Genomic DNA, 17,463 nt, shown 5'->3' with positions numbered 1-17,463 from the left:
TACATCTCATATTGGACTATATCAGGGTCAAAGCCATAATGATCTTATGAAATATAACACTTGTTGGTGCTCTACAACACCAGTCCAAATATATTGGAAAAGGGATTTTGGATAAGAGCTGCTTTGTAATACTTAATACTTAATACTGGTTCAGGAGATTCAGAAACAGATACAGGATCATTACCTTGCCACCTTGTATTGATGTCCAAGCTGACCTGGATTTATTGGAGACCTTTTACATTAAGTAAAATATCAACATTAGAAAAATCTGAAAGGGATGTTTACTCTAAAACCAAGGTTTAGTGGCCATGTCAGTCCTGTTATCAAGATAATCTGTATGCTCATCATTCTAATCAGCTTCCACTTTATATTAACACAGTTTACCACAAGTAACACTATAACCTGTAGACTTGAAAGTACATTTACCTTGTTCAGATGGTCTGGAAAGGATGTAAAAACAGTTGGGATTACACGTAGTTCTATCAAAATAACCTGCCTTGAAATGACCACAGAGAACTGTAGAGTCATTAGATTGTAAATCCTTCAGTCTGACAGCAACGGCCCGAGCTTTCCTTCGTCCAGGATCTTTGGGGACAAAAACAAGGCCATCTCAAAATTACTTCTGGCATGTAGGTGAATAATACAGCCAATGCATTAAGCTAACAGCACAAATGTGGTTCACTAGATCTAGCATGTATAATCTCTTGAGCACAAAACACATTTCAGTTGATAATTTTCTATAAAGTAAATGATACAAATAATGAGGTCAATGTTAAGTAAATACCACAGTTAACCTATGGTCACGTAGTGCTTTAATTATTATTAAGTAACATCATGTTTTTGCTAGTTGGCCATTATCATGACAGTGTCAGGTCATTTTCATGATATTTACTGTTCACTAACTTACATAACAGTAAAATAAAATAATATCATTGGCACCTTCTGTAAAAGGTTATTCAGCAATGCCTGGTTTGAATGTTTTATCTGTTTGTACAGCCAAATGCAGCACATGCCTGCAGCATTTTTTAAAGCAGTACACTCTCTCTGACTCTTTACTGTTGACTGCCCCCAATATGGCGACCATGCAGGCACACAACAAATTTCGAATGTGCTATCAACATTTCTATACCTATGACTCAGCATGTGTGTGGTAGTGATGCCGGAAGGTGTTACGCAGATCTATTGTACATGGTGTTATGTAAAATAAATGGTTCATGCTAGACTCGTGCTTCTCCTCGTTTGCCTCATTTGCCCAAACCCAGAATTTGTTTGCGACAGGGCTTGACACCACTTCCTCTAAAGGCTCTTGGTCCGCACTAAAAATACATCAATTCCTTGTTGTTTTTGCAAAAATAGTCTTGCTAAATGCATGTTTAAAGTGGTGTTTCATACAGTGAGTGTAGGTCACTTGTGGGATCATGTACCATATATAAAACCTGCAATGAAAACCTGTACCAAACTCAGCAAATGTGCTTAATTAGGACTGTGCGGTTGGGGTTTATTTGGTTTGATTAAATTCAATATGGATGTGATCTGGAACATAAGATATATTGGCTTAGTGAAATAACCAAAACTGTTCCATCTTTGGTAAAAGATTGTGTGTTCTAACCCATTGCTCATAGTAAGAATCTGAAAATGTGTTTTTAGGGCATTTAACAAGATGTCAGCCCACCCTTATCAGTCTGCAATGAGTCTTCAGAGGTTCCCATGCTGGCATATAAACAACTGAAAGCTTATGCAAATGGTTTAAGCAGTTTTTGGAATATTTCAGCTCAAACTAAACAAAATATTGAATAGTGGAGCAAGATATAGACTAATGGCCAACTAAATCCAATTATACCTTCAAAGACTTGTATTGCTAAATATGTTATCATTCAGTGTCTCATCTGTGGCTGTGGTTTGGGGGGCTGGTTTTTCAGGTTTAACAGATATCTTTGGAGCCTCCCCCTCACCAGCTGCATAACAAGGGGACGACCAGCTGTGGAGTTGTAAGGTATTCATGGTCAAGACAGTACAAATGGAGGGGAAAACATCTGTCACCAAAATGGATGAAAACAGACTTTTCTCTAGGTTTAGTTCATAACTCAACAACCCCCGTTTCCAACTAATATTTATATGAATATGAATGCAGTCTTAAAGAATAAATAAGAAGACACGAGGAGTTTTGCCCTTCCCTTCCCTCTATCTCCATCAATGGCAGCAGGGGGAGTTTTGATTTATGTTTCCTAGGATCTGTGCTCCAGGAACAACCCCAGCTGTTCCATTGACACTGCAGAGGCCGGGGGGAGATGAGTAATGTAATTAACCACTGAATGAATGGAGGAAGATGGAGAGATTGGTCTTTGAGGCATGGGGGTACAGTTGCCCGCTGATGTTCCCATACGACAAAGCGATATCTCAGCGTGTACAAAAGCCCTGCTCCAGTGTCATCCTTTCAGCATAATTAAACGAGATAAAAGTCACAGTGCAGGAGTGAGCCTTAAAGCCCAACGATGGTTTCAACGCGGTGCTCTGTGGTGTCAGTTCATGTTTCTGTGATATAAACATGCTCAGCTAACATCTCTGCTGGGCTGGCTCAACAGCTAGTGCACATGCTGGAGAATCAACAGATGGAGTATGGTATGAAGTGCAAGGTTTCGACCTATACAGGCTAGCACCCATATTGATAGATATCTGTCTATGAGTCTGCTCTTAAACTATCATCCACTAAACAGACAACATAAATGCAGATACATTACTTAATGTATTGATGCACTGGTGTTGCAACCAATACAGAGCAACCCAACAAAACCAGCCAGCCTCAGTGACTTTTTGCCGATAGTAGTTGTCCAGCAGATGAAAATATCAACGGCCAAAATGTCTAGTGGGGAATATGTCGATTGCCAAATCAATAAACAAATTTATGAATAGCCTATTAAATAGCCTAATGTTGTGTGTGACCTATACTATACTTATACTTGCATTATGCCTCTACTGTTAAAACATTGAGAAGTTCACTGATTGTTCGGTAAAGCATAGCACAGTTCAAAAGCTCATTGGCTTGACGACAATTAGTATGATCCCGAAAAGTGTTTCTCTCTGGTAATGTTACATTCAGCATTAGCACAGTGAAACAAACGGGTCAGCCTGGAGTTCCACAGTTAAATAACATATTGTTGATCAGTAGAAGGTTTAAGACCATGGTGACTGAGGAAAATTAGGCAAATCTTTGACTTATTTTTACTTATAGCAGGCTGCATCAGAGTTATGGCGCTTTTCCACTACACAGTTCCAGCACGACTCGACTCAGGGTTTTTTGCGTTTCCACAACCCCGCCCACGTTGAGTAGGTACTTCTTTGTAATGGAAAAGGTCGTTCCTGGAACCGTGTCGAGTCGAGTCGAGCCGAGTTGAGCCGAGTAGTGCTGGAACTGTGTGATGGAAAAGCGCCATTATAGTAACTTACAGGGCTCAAAACTGTCCCAAAGCATAGTTTTGTATGTTTGGTTCCTGCGTGTATTAATCTGTAGATGTGGAGTTTAGAAACATGATGTAGCTGTTTTAATTCTTCCTCTGCCCTTGTGAGGTGTGAATTTAAATGCAGACTATTCTCTGACTATTTAAACATTTATCTGGTAGTTGTTTTTATATGGCTGCAATTCTGGAATATTAAAAGCCACAATGGCCATCAAAAAAAGTCTAGTGTAAACTCTTTTAATTAAAATATTATATTCATTTTTGATATCAGATTTAAACTGGTACAACCACTGCCAATTTTTTGTTAATGTAAAAGCCTGAGAAACAGCATTTGGACCATCATGGGGACGTCAAATATGGCAGAAAACATCAAACAGAATTGAATCCTGTTGCAGTTACCAAAATTGCAGGTTTGTGACTAAAGAAAAGCAACAACTTTAGGCTTTGATGACTGTAGTGTATGCAGGCAAGGTTTGAGCTTACAGCCTCCTCACCACCCCTCAAAATGCTGTTGCACATTAAGTGGTTAATGATGTCATGTAATCAGTGTTTCCTCACAGTGCTGCTCACCAGCTCCTCAGACTGAAGTGGACGTCATCAAATTAAATCAGTGAGTGTACTGGTGTTTGCACACAGCGTTGTAGTTTTGACGCTAATTTGACAGATTCATACATACATACATGTCAAATTTGATGTTATTTGGCATCAACTCTCCACTGAAACCCAGGAGAATACAATTCATGTAGGTGGATAAGCAGCTTTTCAAAGTGGAGTGACAAACTGCACTAATAAAGACACTAAAACTGTATTCCTTCAATTTTTACCTTTAAATGCCATTACTATACCTATTAATAACAAAAAAACATATTTTGCTTGAATAGACCTGTTATCAGGACTGTGTGGGCGTTTACAGACTGTGCTTGATTGACATCTCACAGGCAACCCTCTTAGCTTTTCACACCTGTTGAGGTGGGACAAAGAACAACATTTTTAAAAAACAGATTTACCGTTTTTATTGGAACATGGAGTCCAGTGACCTTATGTAATTCCAGTATAACTCTTCCGAATATCAACCAGATCTGAGGTTCAATCTGACATATTATCTAACAACACCTGTGTGTTGGTAATTCGTGCAGGGCTTTTCATTTTTTCCTTAAATTATCTCAATTATTCAATTAAGCTGAAAAATTTAACTATTAAATTCATGTTATTTGACCAAATTGAAGACTGTGTCACCCCTTAAAAACTCTCCAAACATGCAGAAATGCCATTAAAGCCTTTGAATATATTATAATCCATTATTTTACCCATTAATTAACTCCAGATTTGGGGTGAAGCCTGCACTTATACTTTAATTAAGGACCTTTTAAGTCCAGAGGGGTAAAAACTGCTTCACTAAAATTTGTATAATCCATTTGGTTTTCCTATTAATCATGACCAAATTTATGTGTAGGCCACCTAATGATCCAAACACCATGGAATACTATTTCCTAAATTTATAATTCATTTTCACCTGAAAACATTTTTAGAGATTTGTGTAACCGCTAGATTGTAATTGCTATGTTAATTAAGGCTTTTCAAATTAAGTCCTAAAACAGGTTTGGTTTACACCTTCTCAAACACAAATCCACACAGTAACACTAATAATGCTGGTATGTTTTCTAGGTGTAAATGAATAATTAATACATTTACGTGAATTTATTAAATTCTTGTTCCATTTTAAAGAAGAGAGGAGCAGAGCAGGAAAGAAGACTATGAGCTCGAGAGAGAAAGAGAGACATCATCACTATGGTGTAAGTAATCTGCCCATCCCCCTTCACAGCTCTACTCTACTCTGCTGTGGGCTCACGCACTCGCATGTTAAGGCAGTCCTCAGCACTAAACAGCCTCAGCATGGTGTTTAACCCCCCCACATTATTACTAAAGCTTCAGTAAGACAGATCTACATTTTTCACGGTGGATGACTGGGATAAGGCTTGTACCACGCACATGCAATGTGATGGATTAGACAGCAGGATTGGGCTGATCTGAGATTGCCCGTATAAACTCATATTGTCTTGTCATGTTCTAACTTGACTTTAGCAAATGAAATATTGAAATCTCTGTTGCCTTGTTTTAAAGGAAGAATTTTGAGTAAATTAGCTTTTTCACTGTCTCACCAAGAGCTTGATGATATATACCAATCTCATGTCTGTCTGTTGATTACAGACCTTGAATCAGGATGCGTTTAACCTAGCTTAGCATAATGACAGCTCTTGACATTTCCTGTTTACATGATGTGTCTTGTTTTGATAGCTCAAACGTGAACCGAGCTATTGGAGCTATTTTCTGACAAAAATGTTGCCAGACATGGTCAACAACAGTTGATCTATACAATTTACATAATATAATTTAGGAGGCGGGACCTTTACAGGAACGTCCTCTCACTCAATCCTCTAGGCTGTTGTGTCTCCATAGCAGATTAGGACCGTGATAGGACCCGCCGGAGTCTGACCGTACAAAACGACAAGAAAACGACAACAAGGAAGTAAACGCGGAAGGAGCTGAGGTGGTTGCTGTGTTTCTGGTTTGTGTGTTTGTGTACATGGCGGTGGACGCTCTGTACTTTTTTCCGGTAGTGTAGATGCTTTCTGCTACTGTTCTACTTCTGCAGGGTTTTTAAAATGCTGCTTATCTTGTCACTTTCTGTTGACGCCACGTCCCGCTTTGAATATACCCAATCAGCACCGAGTAAACCTCAAGCCCCACCCAGGAGTTTTTCGGGGCCAATCGGAGGACCGACCCCGAGGCAAGGACTCGTTTAGCCCCCCTAAAAGTTCCTAGAGATTGCCCTTTGGGGGAGGTTCCTGCTATGGAGACACGCGCTAATGGTCATGGCCCCGTAAAATTACCCCAAAGTTTCTGCAGTGGAAACTAGTGCCTAACCTTACTGTGACGAGAAGAATAAAGGTGTCGTGGCTGTCGTGGCTGGCCAAGAAATAGTTCAATTTTTACATTTTTGTTAATAGGTTAAATAAACGAGTCCAAATATCTTAATAAGTGAGCTTTAGCAGTGCTGGTAGGCATTTTTATCTACTAGCTAGGCTAACTGTTTCTCCTAGCTTCCAGTCTTTATGCTAAACTAAACTAAGCTAATCCTTACTCCAGCAACAAAGGCATGACATTGGTATTACCTTCTCTTTCTTAAAGATGTGTATGAACTCTGATGATTTCAATATTGTGGTTTTCAACATAGCTTCCCATTTTTGTAAAAGCTGCCTTATTTTTGAAACTAATACTGTGCTCAAATTTGGATGGATTATATGGTTTTAATTTTACTCAGATGTCAAATTTAAAGACATTAAACATGTACAGGTTATCAACTGTGTCAATACAAATGTATCATAGTCCAGTAGCTTCCATCTAGTAGCTGAATATCATCAAGTCCAGTCTTCCAACAACCAGCAACCAACTCTCAACCTCAGCTAGTGACTTAAGAATGATTGTGAAGAACCACAGGACAGTAATGATGCTAATACTACCCATGTCTCTCACAGGGAGTCAGCAGAAGTCAACCAACATGACAAACAGATGTCTTATATTTGCCTGCAAAATGCATTACTTTCTTTGAGCAAGAAGATTTGTTCAAAGGAAAGACAGCCATAAGTAACCCATGTATAAATTGATGGAATAACTGGTTCAGATGCAAAATGGAAATTTATTGACATGAAATATCTGTTGTGAATAAATGTCAACCAAATGACAGCAACCGTGACCATCATTGTAAATGTGACTACATGTGTATTAAGCTTATATTCACTAAAACCATGAAAAAACTGTTGAGGTTCCCTAATTCTGAAACCCCAAGGGATTGTTCAACTCACACAGCAATTAATCCTTAAACTAAAATTAGGGCATGAAATTGGAGTTATGATGTCTTGGAAGGACACTATGTTTAGACAAAACCCCTCCGGCCCAATGTGTAAGGTACACTATTGTGAAGGAATGAGAAATATACTTTTTTCACTTTCACACAGGAATTAGATGGGTAAATCTCATTTTATGATAGGTATGCAGTCTAGCTTAGCATAAAGATATGAAAACAAGGAAGTGGTTAGCCTTACTATGTCCGATTTAAAAAGATTAGATAGATAGATAGATAGATAGATAGATAGATAGATAGGGAGGAGTAAGGGAGTGTTTGGCGGACTGAGAGCCGGGTGTGGAAAAGCACTGTCCAGCTCGCTTTGTTGTCCCTGTCCACTCATATCGTCAGGAAGCTGATGCTGGCAATACAGTCTGGGGTTGCAGCCCGTCAGCCACGTCTCTAAACTCCAGCATCCCGTTGGACAACGAGCCTACCAACACCACTAAAGTACAATAATAAACCCAATGTGTCTCAATTCATACAAAAACAAAAATGAAAAATGTCTGTTGACGAGCATTCAAGGGTTATCTATCCACCAGTGCCTTTGTCTACAGTGTTGGTTCTAGACGGTACTGTACAGACATGGTGGTACCAAACCTGGCAACCTCACTGTGATGACAAGCCATCAGTAAGCTGAGCACAGCACATAACCAGTCTGCTGTTTTCTCTGCAGTCTTTATGCGAAGCTAGTCAATCCATCTCCTGGCTGCAACTCTGTACTATGAGACACAATATAAATAAGACAGTAGGTAGTAGCATATTTCCCAAAATATTGAAGTATTTCTTATCGGGAACACTGCAGCCGCGTCAAAACATTAGAAGACCACAAGTTGCACCAGCAGCAGAGCAGACACATAGTGTCTATAAGAGTATACAGCATGTTTCCATAAAGAACAGTCAGTTTCATCTCAGACTGACCTGCCTCCATGCCTGCTGCTTCTGTTAAATCTCTAATAGGAGGAAATGGCTTGTGGTGAGGAGAGGATCCAGCCCTTCTGTGGGAGTTTAATTCAATCACAGCTCCGGTCAAAAATGAATTAAAACTCTCATTAAGCCCCCCTCTCAACCCCCCCTCTGTGTTCCAGAAAGTAAGCTTGGCTGGTAAGGCTCACAAAGTAGAGATTGGGGTGTTACATAGAGGCATCAGTCGGCTCTGCAGTTATCTGCCTGTGAGTCAGCCCCATCAGTCACTAACTCCCATCATTTTGTTATTTTAATTTGCAGTGCTCGCGCTCACCCACACAGTGAGCCCGATGAACCCGCTTCATGGATGATCCAAACAGCGGTAATGTGGATGTCGTGTTGTTGTTTAATCTGAGCGAGTCCCAGTTTGACAAAATTGAGACCGCAGTGCTCCCTGCCTAGACTTTCATATCTGGCTGAGCACAATGAGGATAATACACTGCGATCCGCATCATAGGGCCATTGACCTTTCCACAGTACACTGTAACTAACCACTTTGGACTGTGGCCATTTATTATATGGAGCAGAGAAGCAGAACGTGTTGTTTTGTGTAAGGGAGAGGAAGAGTAACCTGTGTGTATTGTAACCCCACAGGAAAACATCTCTGTGCCTCTGACCACTAAAGTGTTTGTGCTGTGGGACCAATTCAGCATCTCTATGTCGCTTCTGAGCAGCAGCTTACATCATCACTGGAGTCACACTAAACAAATTGTTAGATCTATTGTAAGGACGCAATGGCTCTGACACTCACATTTAAGCTCATTCTAGCACGCAAGTTATTCTCTCTGGATTTAAGAAAATAAAACATTTTGAAGACTTTTTTGACTTTTATTTTAATTCTCTTCAACATGGAAATATGACATGTAATTTATTCATAAAAGGTCTAATGACCATAAAAGCCATAATACAGTCTGTGAAGTGAAACCAAACATTTAGTCTTTATTAACTGCCTAGAAGCCTTTATACATGGGGGAAATGCGTTTTCAATGGTAAAACGTGAGCTCCCCCTGCTGTTAAAAAAATGCATAACATCTCCTTTGTGCTGCCTTCAGGTGCTCATAATAATAAATGGACAAAAGGACGAAGAGTGGATGTGAGGAATTTACCTAAGTACATTTTAGTATTGTAGTGTAGTGCAATTTTGAAGTACTTCATCATTTTTATATCCTCTTTTTTTTAACCATAGTGTTTTTTATGTGTCTTGTTGTATGTTGTTTTATGTTTGTCTGTTGCTGTTTTTATGTGCATTAGCCACAGGGGGCACACCATTTCATTGTACTGCTGTTCAATGATAATAAAGGCATTGAACTGAATTGAATACATAATAAAATAATACTTACTTTTGATGCTTGTACAACTTGTTGCTGATACTTCCAGACTTTTACTTAAGTAAAGGTTTAAATGTACTATAGTTTTAAGGTACTTTACTGAGGTAGCCTATATGCCCTTTAACATACTTAATATTTCTCACTACAGTTTAGCATCAAATACCATACTTTTACTTCACAAGACTTTTTACTGCACTGATATAAAGAATTTACATGCAAAACATATGATCAGTTTATGAAATATGATGCATTATCACATGTCATATATACTCTGAAAGAGACTGTTCTGACAAGCACTTCAACTTGGCTTTTGTAGCTTCTCTATTTATGTATTTTCTTGTATGTACTCTTTTATGTTTTGAATTCAGGGCGGTGTTGCTATTTTCACCTTTACAAAAGGATCTGAATACATATTTCACCACTCACTGCATGTAGGTGGTGCCGAGCATGGCATCGGAATAAACAGCTGATAAAATAGCTATCATCAGAATTTTGTATAATAATCTTTTTTGCTTTAATACTTGTTTTGATATTTTTGACACATGGTGCACATATAGTAGTATAATAGTAGCATAAACCCTGCAGCCTCATGATTCATATAAACAGTGGTCATTTAAGATCATCACATTAAACACTGTAAGCTCACCATTAATGCTAAATCTAGGCTACTATAAAAAATTCTCTTCACAGGAAGGAGATGGCAACCAAATTCCAAATATTAAGACCAACAAATAAGGTAATAAAATAAAAATAAAAGCTTCGTCATAAGAACCAAAAATTGATTATATAAAAAGTGGCATGTCCTTAATGTGAATATGGGGACATCACACCTAAATAAAGCTGAATTTAAAACTGTTGGGGAAACTTTTGTTATTTTGTTACTGTGACTTAAGTCTGAGATTGAGTCTGAACCAAAAGGTAGTGCTAAGTTTTCCCTTGTCCCTCCTTTCTTTCACATGTTTGGGGATTTTCAACAGTTATTTCATGATCCTTGTCTGTGTGTCTAGGTACTTCCCATACGACTCCTAATTTAGACTCTGTCATATTCAAACAGTTTCAAATTTCCATTAGAGTCAATTGACTAAGCTTGAATAACTGTTTAATAATTTACCATTATCTCTGATCCTTACCTGAGTTTAAAAAAAAAATATGGCACAAGGCTTTTATTAACTTTGATTCACAATATACTGTTTGCATGAAGAAACTCAATTGATTAACAGAAAATATAAGGGTTTCTTACAGAGGTAATTGAGTTTTTCTTTATTGTGTTATGTTTTCCTTTCTTTAGTAGTATTTTGTATTCTTTTGGGCTTACTATCTAATTACTCTCTTCTTTTAGATTTGTATTGTATTAGGTCGATTTATCGCTTTCCACAGGAGTGACATCTGTGTTTGTGGCAGAGCACTGACTGGGCATCTTATATGTTATTATTTGTGTGTGTGTGCGTGTGTGTGTGTGTGTGTGTGTGTGTGTGTGTGTGTGTGTTGGCGGAGGCGTTATTAAGATAAGATTTATTAGTCCCATAATGGGGAAACTTGCATTAATACAGCAGCAAGTGGACAATAAAATAGATTAGAAGTGCAGCAATAACAAAAGAATAAAAAACAATAAATAATAAGTACAAAAACAATAAGAACAATAATACTCTTGTACTCTTATTGCACAGATTAAAGTGAAGTGAGTAAACTTATTATTATTAATTTTTTTTTGTCTTACGTGTATGGTGTTGTAGTGGGTTCACTATGGAAATAGTGCTAAACCCCGGCCAAAATATAAGTCTGCATTGACAACTGTACATGTGAATACTTCAAGTGACACACAAAGGTCAGGGTTGAACACAAAGCTCCCACTTTTGGAGAGGTCATGAAGGCAGCACAGTGTAGAGAATGATGCGCTGCTGCAGCTGAGTCGTGCTGCATACACGTGTAGAGTCAATGTGGATGGATGAGTGTGTTCATACACAGTAACTCAAGGTGTCTGCTTACTATCTCGCCTCAGAAAACAACCTTGTGAGCTGTTTCGTCGGTGAGAAAGCGTTTTAAGAGGAAGAACTATTTCGGTGAGTTGAACTGTAACGCTGTTATGGCATTGTTAGTGAGCTAGCAAACACTGTTACATTAGCTATAAGCTAGTAACAACGAACAGATACGGCTTCCGGCAAAAAATCAAAATAAAATGAATTTGCTGGAAAGTAGCAGTGTATTATAAGAACTTATTATATTTCAGCAGTACTCTGGTAACTTTGAAAGGAGTTTATAATAATGTCTGCAACTTCAGGATATTTGTTTCACATTAAATATAATGAAGAGTTAACGTGGCTTTTATTTTGAATGTAATATTCTAATGTAATGTCGCTAGCTTGAAAATGGAGAGCATGTTAGCACCTTTATATTTAAACCCAGCAGTATGACTGCTTCAGTCAGCCAATCATGTGGCGGTTTCTCCCCCCGCGGTCTGTAAAAGGGACAGTTTGATATTTAATGTCGTACATTAGTTTTCTACCGAACAGTTAGCCTGATGCTAACTGTACTGGCCATGCTACTTTTTATCCCGTTTCCTTTAAGCATGGCGGTATCCCGCACGGGCGGGTTTGCTAATTTGTCGCGTTCTCCCTTAACGGAACTCAGGAAATTCCCACCAGCTCGGGCCGCGCTGTGTATGTAACCAAGCGCGCTGAATGTACCACGCTTTGTGAATAGTTGCGGGAAAGATGGAAAATGTCCAAACCGCTTTTACTTATACTTGGATCAATCTGGTGACCGTCGAGATACAGTACAAGTGATTTTAAGCGGTAAACGTTCACAGTTTATTTAGCTTTAATAAACCACGTTTATAACAAGTAGGACATGAAGTTTTAACCGTTGTTAAAGTTAATCAAGTAGCTAAACTGTCTTTACAGAAATAGCCCGGATTAAGTAGCTGCTGCCAATTATGTGAATTACATGTATTAATCTCAAAAACATTTTTTATGTGCATTCTGTATTCAACATACCTTTCTACAAAGAAAAATGTGAAATGTTTTTATGTTCTCTTTAGTTTTTGGATATTTTTCATATAAACAATAAAAGATGTGTTTGTAAATATTCTCATTATTTAGAGAAAAAAGTCTTAAATCTAGGCACATTCAATAGATTATTGCCGGAGCTTTCATCCACATGATGTGGCCTGGTAGATGGACTTTGCTCTGTTGTCATGACCACACAAAAGAAAGCAATGATGCTTTCTTTTATGTGGTCTGCTGTTTTATTTGAATCTGTCGTCTTTCTCCACATACCAGAGCACAATGATGAAGTACGTCCTAGTAACTGGAGGGGTCATCTCCGGTATTGGCAAGGGCATCATCGCGAGCAGCGTGGGAACGCTCCTGAAATCATGCGGCTTAAATGTGACCGCCATCAAGATCGACCCTTACATCAACATCGATGCTGGCACATTTTCTCCCTATGAGCATGGTATGTTAGTGGAAATGATGAATTTGATGGTTTTGACCTTTTTATAATTAAACAGTTACATGTAATGATTGTGTCATGCCTGCGTGATCCAGGTGAAGTGTTTGTGCTGGACGACGGGGGTGAGGTAGATTTGGATCTGGGGAACTACGAGCGCTTCCTGGACATCCGGCTGACCAAAGACAACAACCTGACCACCGGCAAGATCTATCAGTCTGTCATCAACAAGGAGAGGAGGGGAGACTACCTGGGAAAGACCGTGCAGGGTAAACATCTGCTGCTTAAGTTCGGAAGCAATTTTCACCCCAAAGATATAACCATTAACCAATAATCTTGTTTTTTTTTTGTATTCTAGTGGTGCCACACATCACAGATGCCATCCAGGAATGGGTGGTGAAACAGGCCAGAGTGCCCGTCGACGACGACGACGTGGAACCTCAAGTTTGCGTCATAGAGGTGAGCCTGAGATTTTTAAAGAGTGGTTCCGATTTTATTCCGTCTGTTCCTCTCTGGATTAATCTGCTGTATCGAAGGCTGCCGTCATCCAGTATTTGTGCCGTGTTTGCAGTTGGGAGGCACTGTGGGAGACATCGAGAGCATGCCGTTCATCGAGGCCTTCAGGCAGTTCCAGTTTAAAGTGAAGAGAGAGAACTTCTGTAACATCCACGTCAGCTTGATACCACAGGTGAGAGAGAGCGATGCCTCCAGGCCTCCCTGAGTTCTTATTTGAGGAATTTTTGTTGCAACATGTTCTGACTTGTATAAACACTGGAATAAAAAGAAAATCATATCTGAAGTTTCATATTTCGATGAATAAAACAGAATCTGAAATAGAGACATTTTAGAGTAGTGGTGCTGACCAGTGGAGGAGCAGGAGGCAGGTGAGAACATGTAAACCAACATGTGACTGCTGACAAGCTCCTAGATTTTTACACTTACACATTCAGAGAGTCAACATATCCAAAGTGAATTTGTTGTGACAGTTATTAATAGGTGATAAAAGAAATGCCATGTTAAGGAGATGATACAGCCTGATAGATATCAATTGGTATTAAAAAAAGAGTTTTAAATTAAATCTCTTATTGATGTAACATATTCAACTCCTCCATATCAAAATGACATGGCATAGTTATGGAGCCTATCATGCTGTAGGTGCAACATTAGCCTTCAGTGCAGAAATATAAACCCAGTTTGATAATTGTTTTAACAGTTTTGACCAAGATAAGTACTGGCAGCTCATTTCACAGTCCCAAAATAAACAGGTGATGGATATATTTATCATTCCTGTACTGCACTTTCTTGTTTATCCGCTGATACTAATATGTCTGCTAGTATCAGTGGGCTGAATGATCTGTCCAGTTCTAGGAAAGAAGTCCACTAAATAAGAGTTTCTCAATCATGCTGGATTATCAGAGGAACACGTTTATTTCTTCTATTTAGATCTTAGTGTCTGTTTTTGTCTCCCTTTATCACATGTCAGATGTTCAGACAGTAGTTTCAGTCACTTTAAAGTACATGTTATCTCCATCAGCCCAGCGCAACAGGAGAGCAGAAGACCAAACCAACACAGAACAGCGTCAGAGAGCTCAGAGGACTGGGTCTGTCCCCTGATCTGGTGAGTCCAGCTTTCTGTCCACCTGTGTTTTCCTCTAATGTGTCTATGCATCAGTGTGTTTCGTTTTATTTGAGTGTGTTTCAGCAGATGAAGTGAATCATATTGTGCTCCTCGCATTTCAGTAATGTCATGGAAGGTCAGGGTATCACTCACAGACTGACAGTCACAGTGTAAAAATTAAACTGTGTGATTCTCATTTGATTTACTCACTCTGTTCTTAACACAGGGAACATAATGGTGTGAATGACTGAAATCAATACGTTTTGACAATTATTGAATTAATGCTTGTTGTCCTCTTGGGTCAGAATTGACCTGAGGACAACAGGAAGGTTAATAAATACTGACAGGGTCAAACTCTGTTCAACAGCTCAATGAAAAAGTAACAGAACCAGTAAGAAGTTTGTCAAAAGGTGTGTCAATATCATTACATTCATTCATTACAAAGATTTTAAGACATAGGAGCTAAAGAAACAAAAGCTGCAACTACATTTCTAAATATTATTGAGGGCAAAAAAGCTTTACTAAATTAAAAAAAACTAAAAACTTTGTGAAAAGTTGACTAAGTATGACTAAAACTCAGTGTTTTGTTGTCAGGAGGATGACAGAGCAGACACTTAACAGGATGTCACATTCACCTCTCACTGCCTGAAATCAATGAGGTTGTGATATTAACTACTAGCTCATTGACTGCTACAGCTCATCATATCTTTGTTTAACCTAATCTCTGCTTACAGATCATGTGCCGCTGTTCCACCGCTCTGGAGAACTCAGTCAAAGAAAAGATCTCCATGTTCTGCCACGTAGAACCCAAACAGGTACGCCGTTTAGACAGAGCCATGCTTGTTGTGTTATCTTAGTAGAAGCAGAGCAGTTGGCACTGACTCACCCGTCTGGTTGCAGGTAATCTGCGTCCACGATGTGTCGTCCATCTACAGAGTGCCGCTACTGCTGGAGGACCAGGGTGTGGTGGGCTACCTCAGCAAGAGACTCAACATGCCCATAGAGACCAGACCCAGGAGGATGCTGACTAAGTGGAAGGAGATGTCTGATAGGTCAGTAGGTCAACACAGAGTTAAACAATACAAGCGATGAATAATGTGATTGGAAGAGGAGCTTTAGTTTGAAATGATGCACTAACACACACACACACACACTCACTGTCTCCACAGGTCAGACAGACTGTTAGAACACTGCTCTATAGCTCTGGTTGGGAAGTACACCAAGTTCTCAGACTCCTATGCTTCTGTCATCAAGGCACTGGAGCATTCAGCCCTGGCCATTAGTCACAAATTGGAGGTTAAGGTATGTATATTATGAGCTCATTATTTATCAGACTGTGTTCATTTATGGTGCTGCAGTTGTTTTGTGCAGACAAAAAGAGACAAAATGAGTTTTATGGAGAATAAAAGAGCTTGAGAGCTACTTTCTCACCTCTACACCTGACCTAATACAACAAAGCAAAGTGTCAGGAAGTTACAAAACTCGTCAGCTGCAGCCGTCTCCCAACTCTGCCATTCAGAAAAAGGGTTCAGATAGGGTTCAGCACTGAGTTTGAAGCATCCTGACTGTGTTGCTGTTGATGCAGCAGCAGAGCACTCATTCAGATTGAGGAGTGACAGGAAGAAGCATTCTCTGAAGGTGAACCACTCTAAGACAAGCCTGCCTTCGTATAGAGCCCCCCCCCCCCCCCCCTGCGTCGAGCTGAACGTCTTAAATAATGTAGTGCTTTTTATTGATTGATAAATAATGTAAAGAGCCATTTAGCTGCCAAACAGTGGTTGCTTTATGCTGTCTCCAGCCTGTAGCATCCGCAGCTCACACATGACCACACCCAACCAAGGTGATCAGACAGAAGTGAAACAAACTTGAACTATTTACCTCACAGAGGTCAATGCTTTCATTTCATATTAGATTATATTATTTTAATCATTACATTAAATGTGGAGCAAAATAAATAAGCAAGAGTACATTTTAAGACTTCAAACTCATGGGAGCCCCCCACTAATTAATTAACTTATGAATTGACACCAACCCTTTTACATATTGCTTTATCAAGTATTAAAGGTATCAGTTCTATAAATAACTATTACAAAGTTATTCGCATTTATTTATCTTTGTTTTTTTGACACAACACAACAAAAATGGTGCTATCTGATTAGAAAGACCCTGCAGATGTTAGCTCTCCAGCTAATCAGATGGCTAGTCGCAACCACACCCGAGCACACACACAGCAGAAAACTAACTCTATTAGTAAAAGCTAAAAACTTAACCTTTTTGTTTTTTTCTGTTGGTAGTCCAAAGGAGGTAATAAGTACACATTTCCCAGCACACTACACACAAGCATACAAGCTTAACGTCAGCAGGTGTCATTATTGAGAAGGAATTTCAGATTTCTACATACAGAACCTTTTAAACTGCGTTATTTAAACAGAAGCGTGTAAAGTCTGATTGTGTTTCAAAGTGGGACAATATTTTGCCAATGGGCAACCCAGTTAAACACAGAAGTTGGTTTCTTATCAGTTCATTATAATTAGCGTTGGGTCTTGTTTATTGGACTAATCCTTCTGCCATCTAAACATTTGCTCTCTGTTCTTCAGTATATAGACTCGGCGGATTTGGAGCCAAGCACTCTGCAGGACGAGCCGGTGAAATACCACGAGGCCTGGCAGAAGCTCTGCAGCGCTGAGTGAGTTCTACATGGGTACAGAGAAGAGCTGTAATACAGTCTGGATATTAAAGCAATAC

At 39.2% G+C, this 17,463-nt stretch overlaps 1 protein-coding gene across 1 annotated transcript in view; it reads left to right on the top strand.

The window, feature by feature from the left end:
* Positions 1-17,463, top strand: part of ctps1a (CTP synthase 1a) — a 90,036-nt gene that overhangs the window by 69,699 nt on the left and 2,874 nt on the right. Inside the window, exons 3-11 of the mRNA XM_053334997.1 lie at positions 12,932-13,106; positions 13,199-13,369; positions 13,459-13,559; positions 13,672-13,788; positions 14,635-14,718; positions 15,453-15,533; positions 15,619-15,770; positions 15,888-16,020; positions 17,316-17,404. Of these exons, the coding sequence (XP_053190972.1) occupies positions 12,932-13,106; positions 13,199-13,369; positions 13,459-13,559; positions 13,672-13,788; positions 14,635-14,718; positions 15,453-15,533; positions 15,619-15,770; positions 15,888-16,020; positions 17,316-17,404 (1,103 nt within the window). The remainder of the gene's footprint in view (positions 1-12,931; positions 13,107-13,198; positions 13,370-13,458; positions 13,560-13,671; positions 13,789-14,634; positions 14,719-15,452; positions 15,534-15,618; positions 15,771-15,887; positions 16,021-17,315; positions 17,405-17,463) is intronic.

This window comes from Scomber japonicus, chromosome 15 (genome assembly GCF_027409825.1).
Source record: "Scomber japonicus isolate fScoJap1 chromosome 15, fScoJap1.pri, whole genome shotgun sequence".
Classification (NCBI taxonomy): domain Eukaryota; kingdom Metazoa; phylum Chordata; class Actinopteri; order Scombriformes; family Scombridae; genus Scomber; species Scomber japonicus.
The sequence above is the reverse complement of the archived record's forward strand: the minus strand, read 5'-3'. Positions and strand labels throughout refer to the sequence as shown.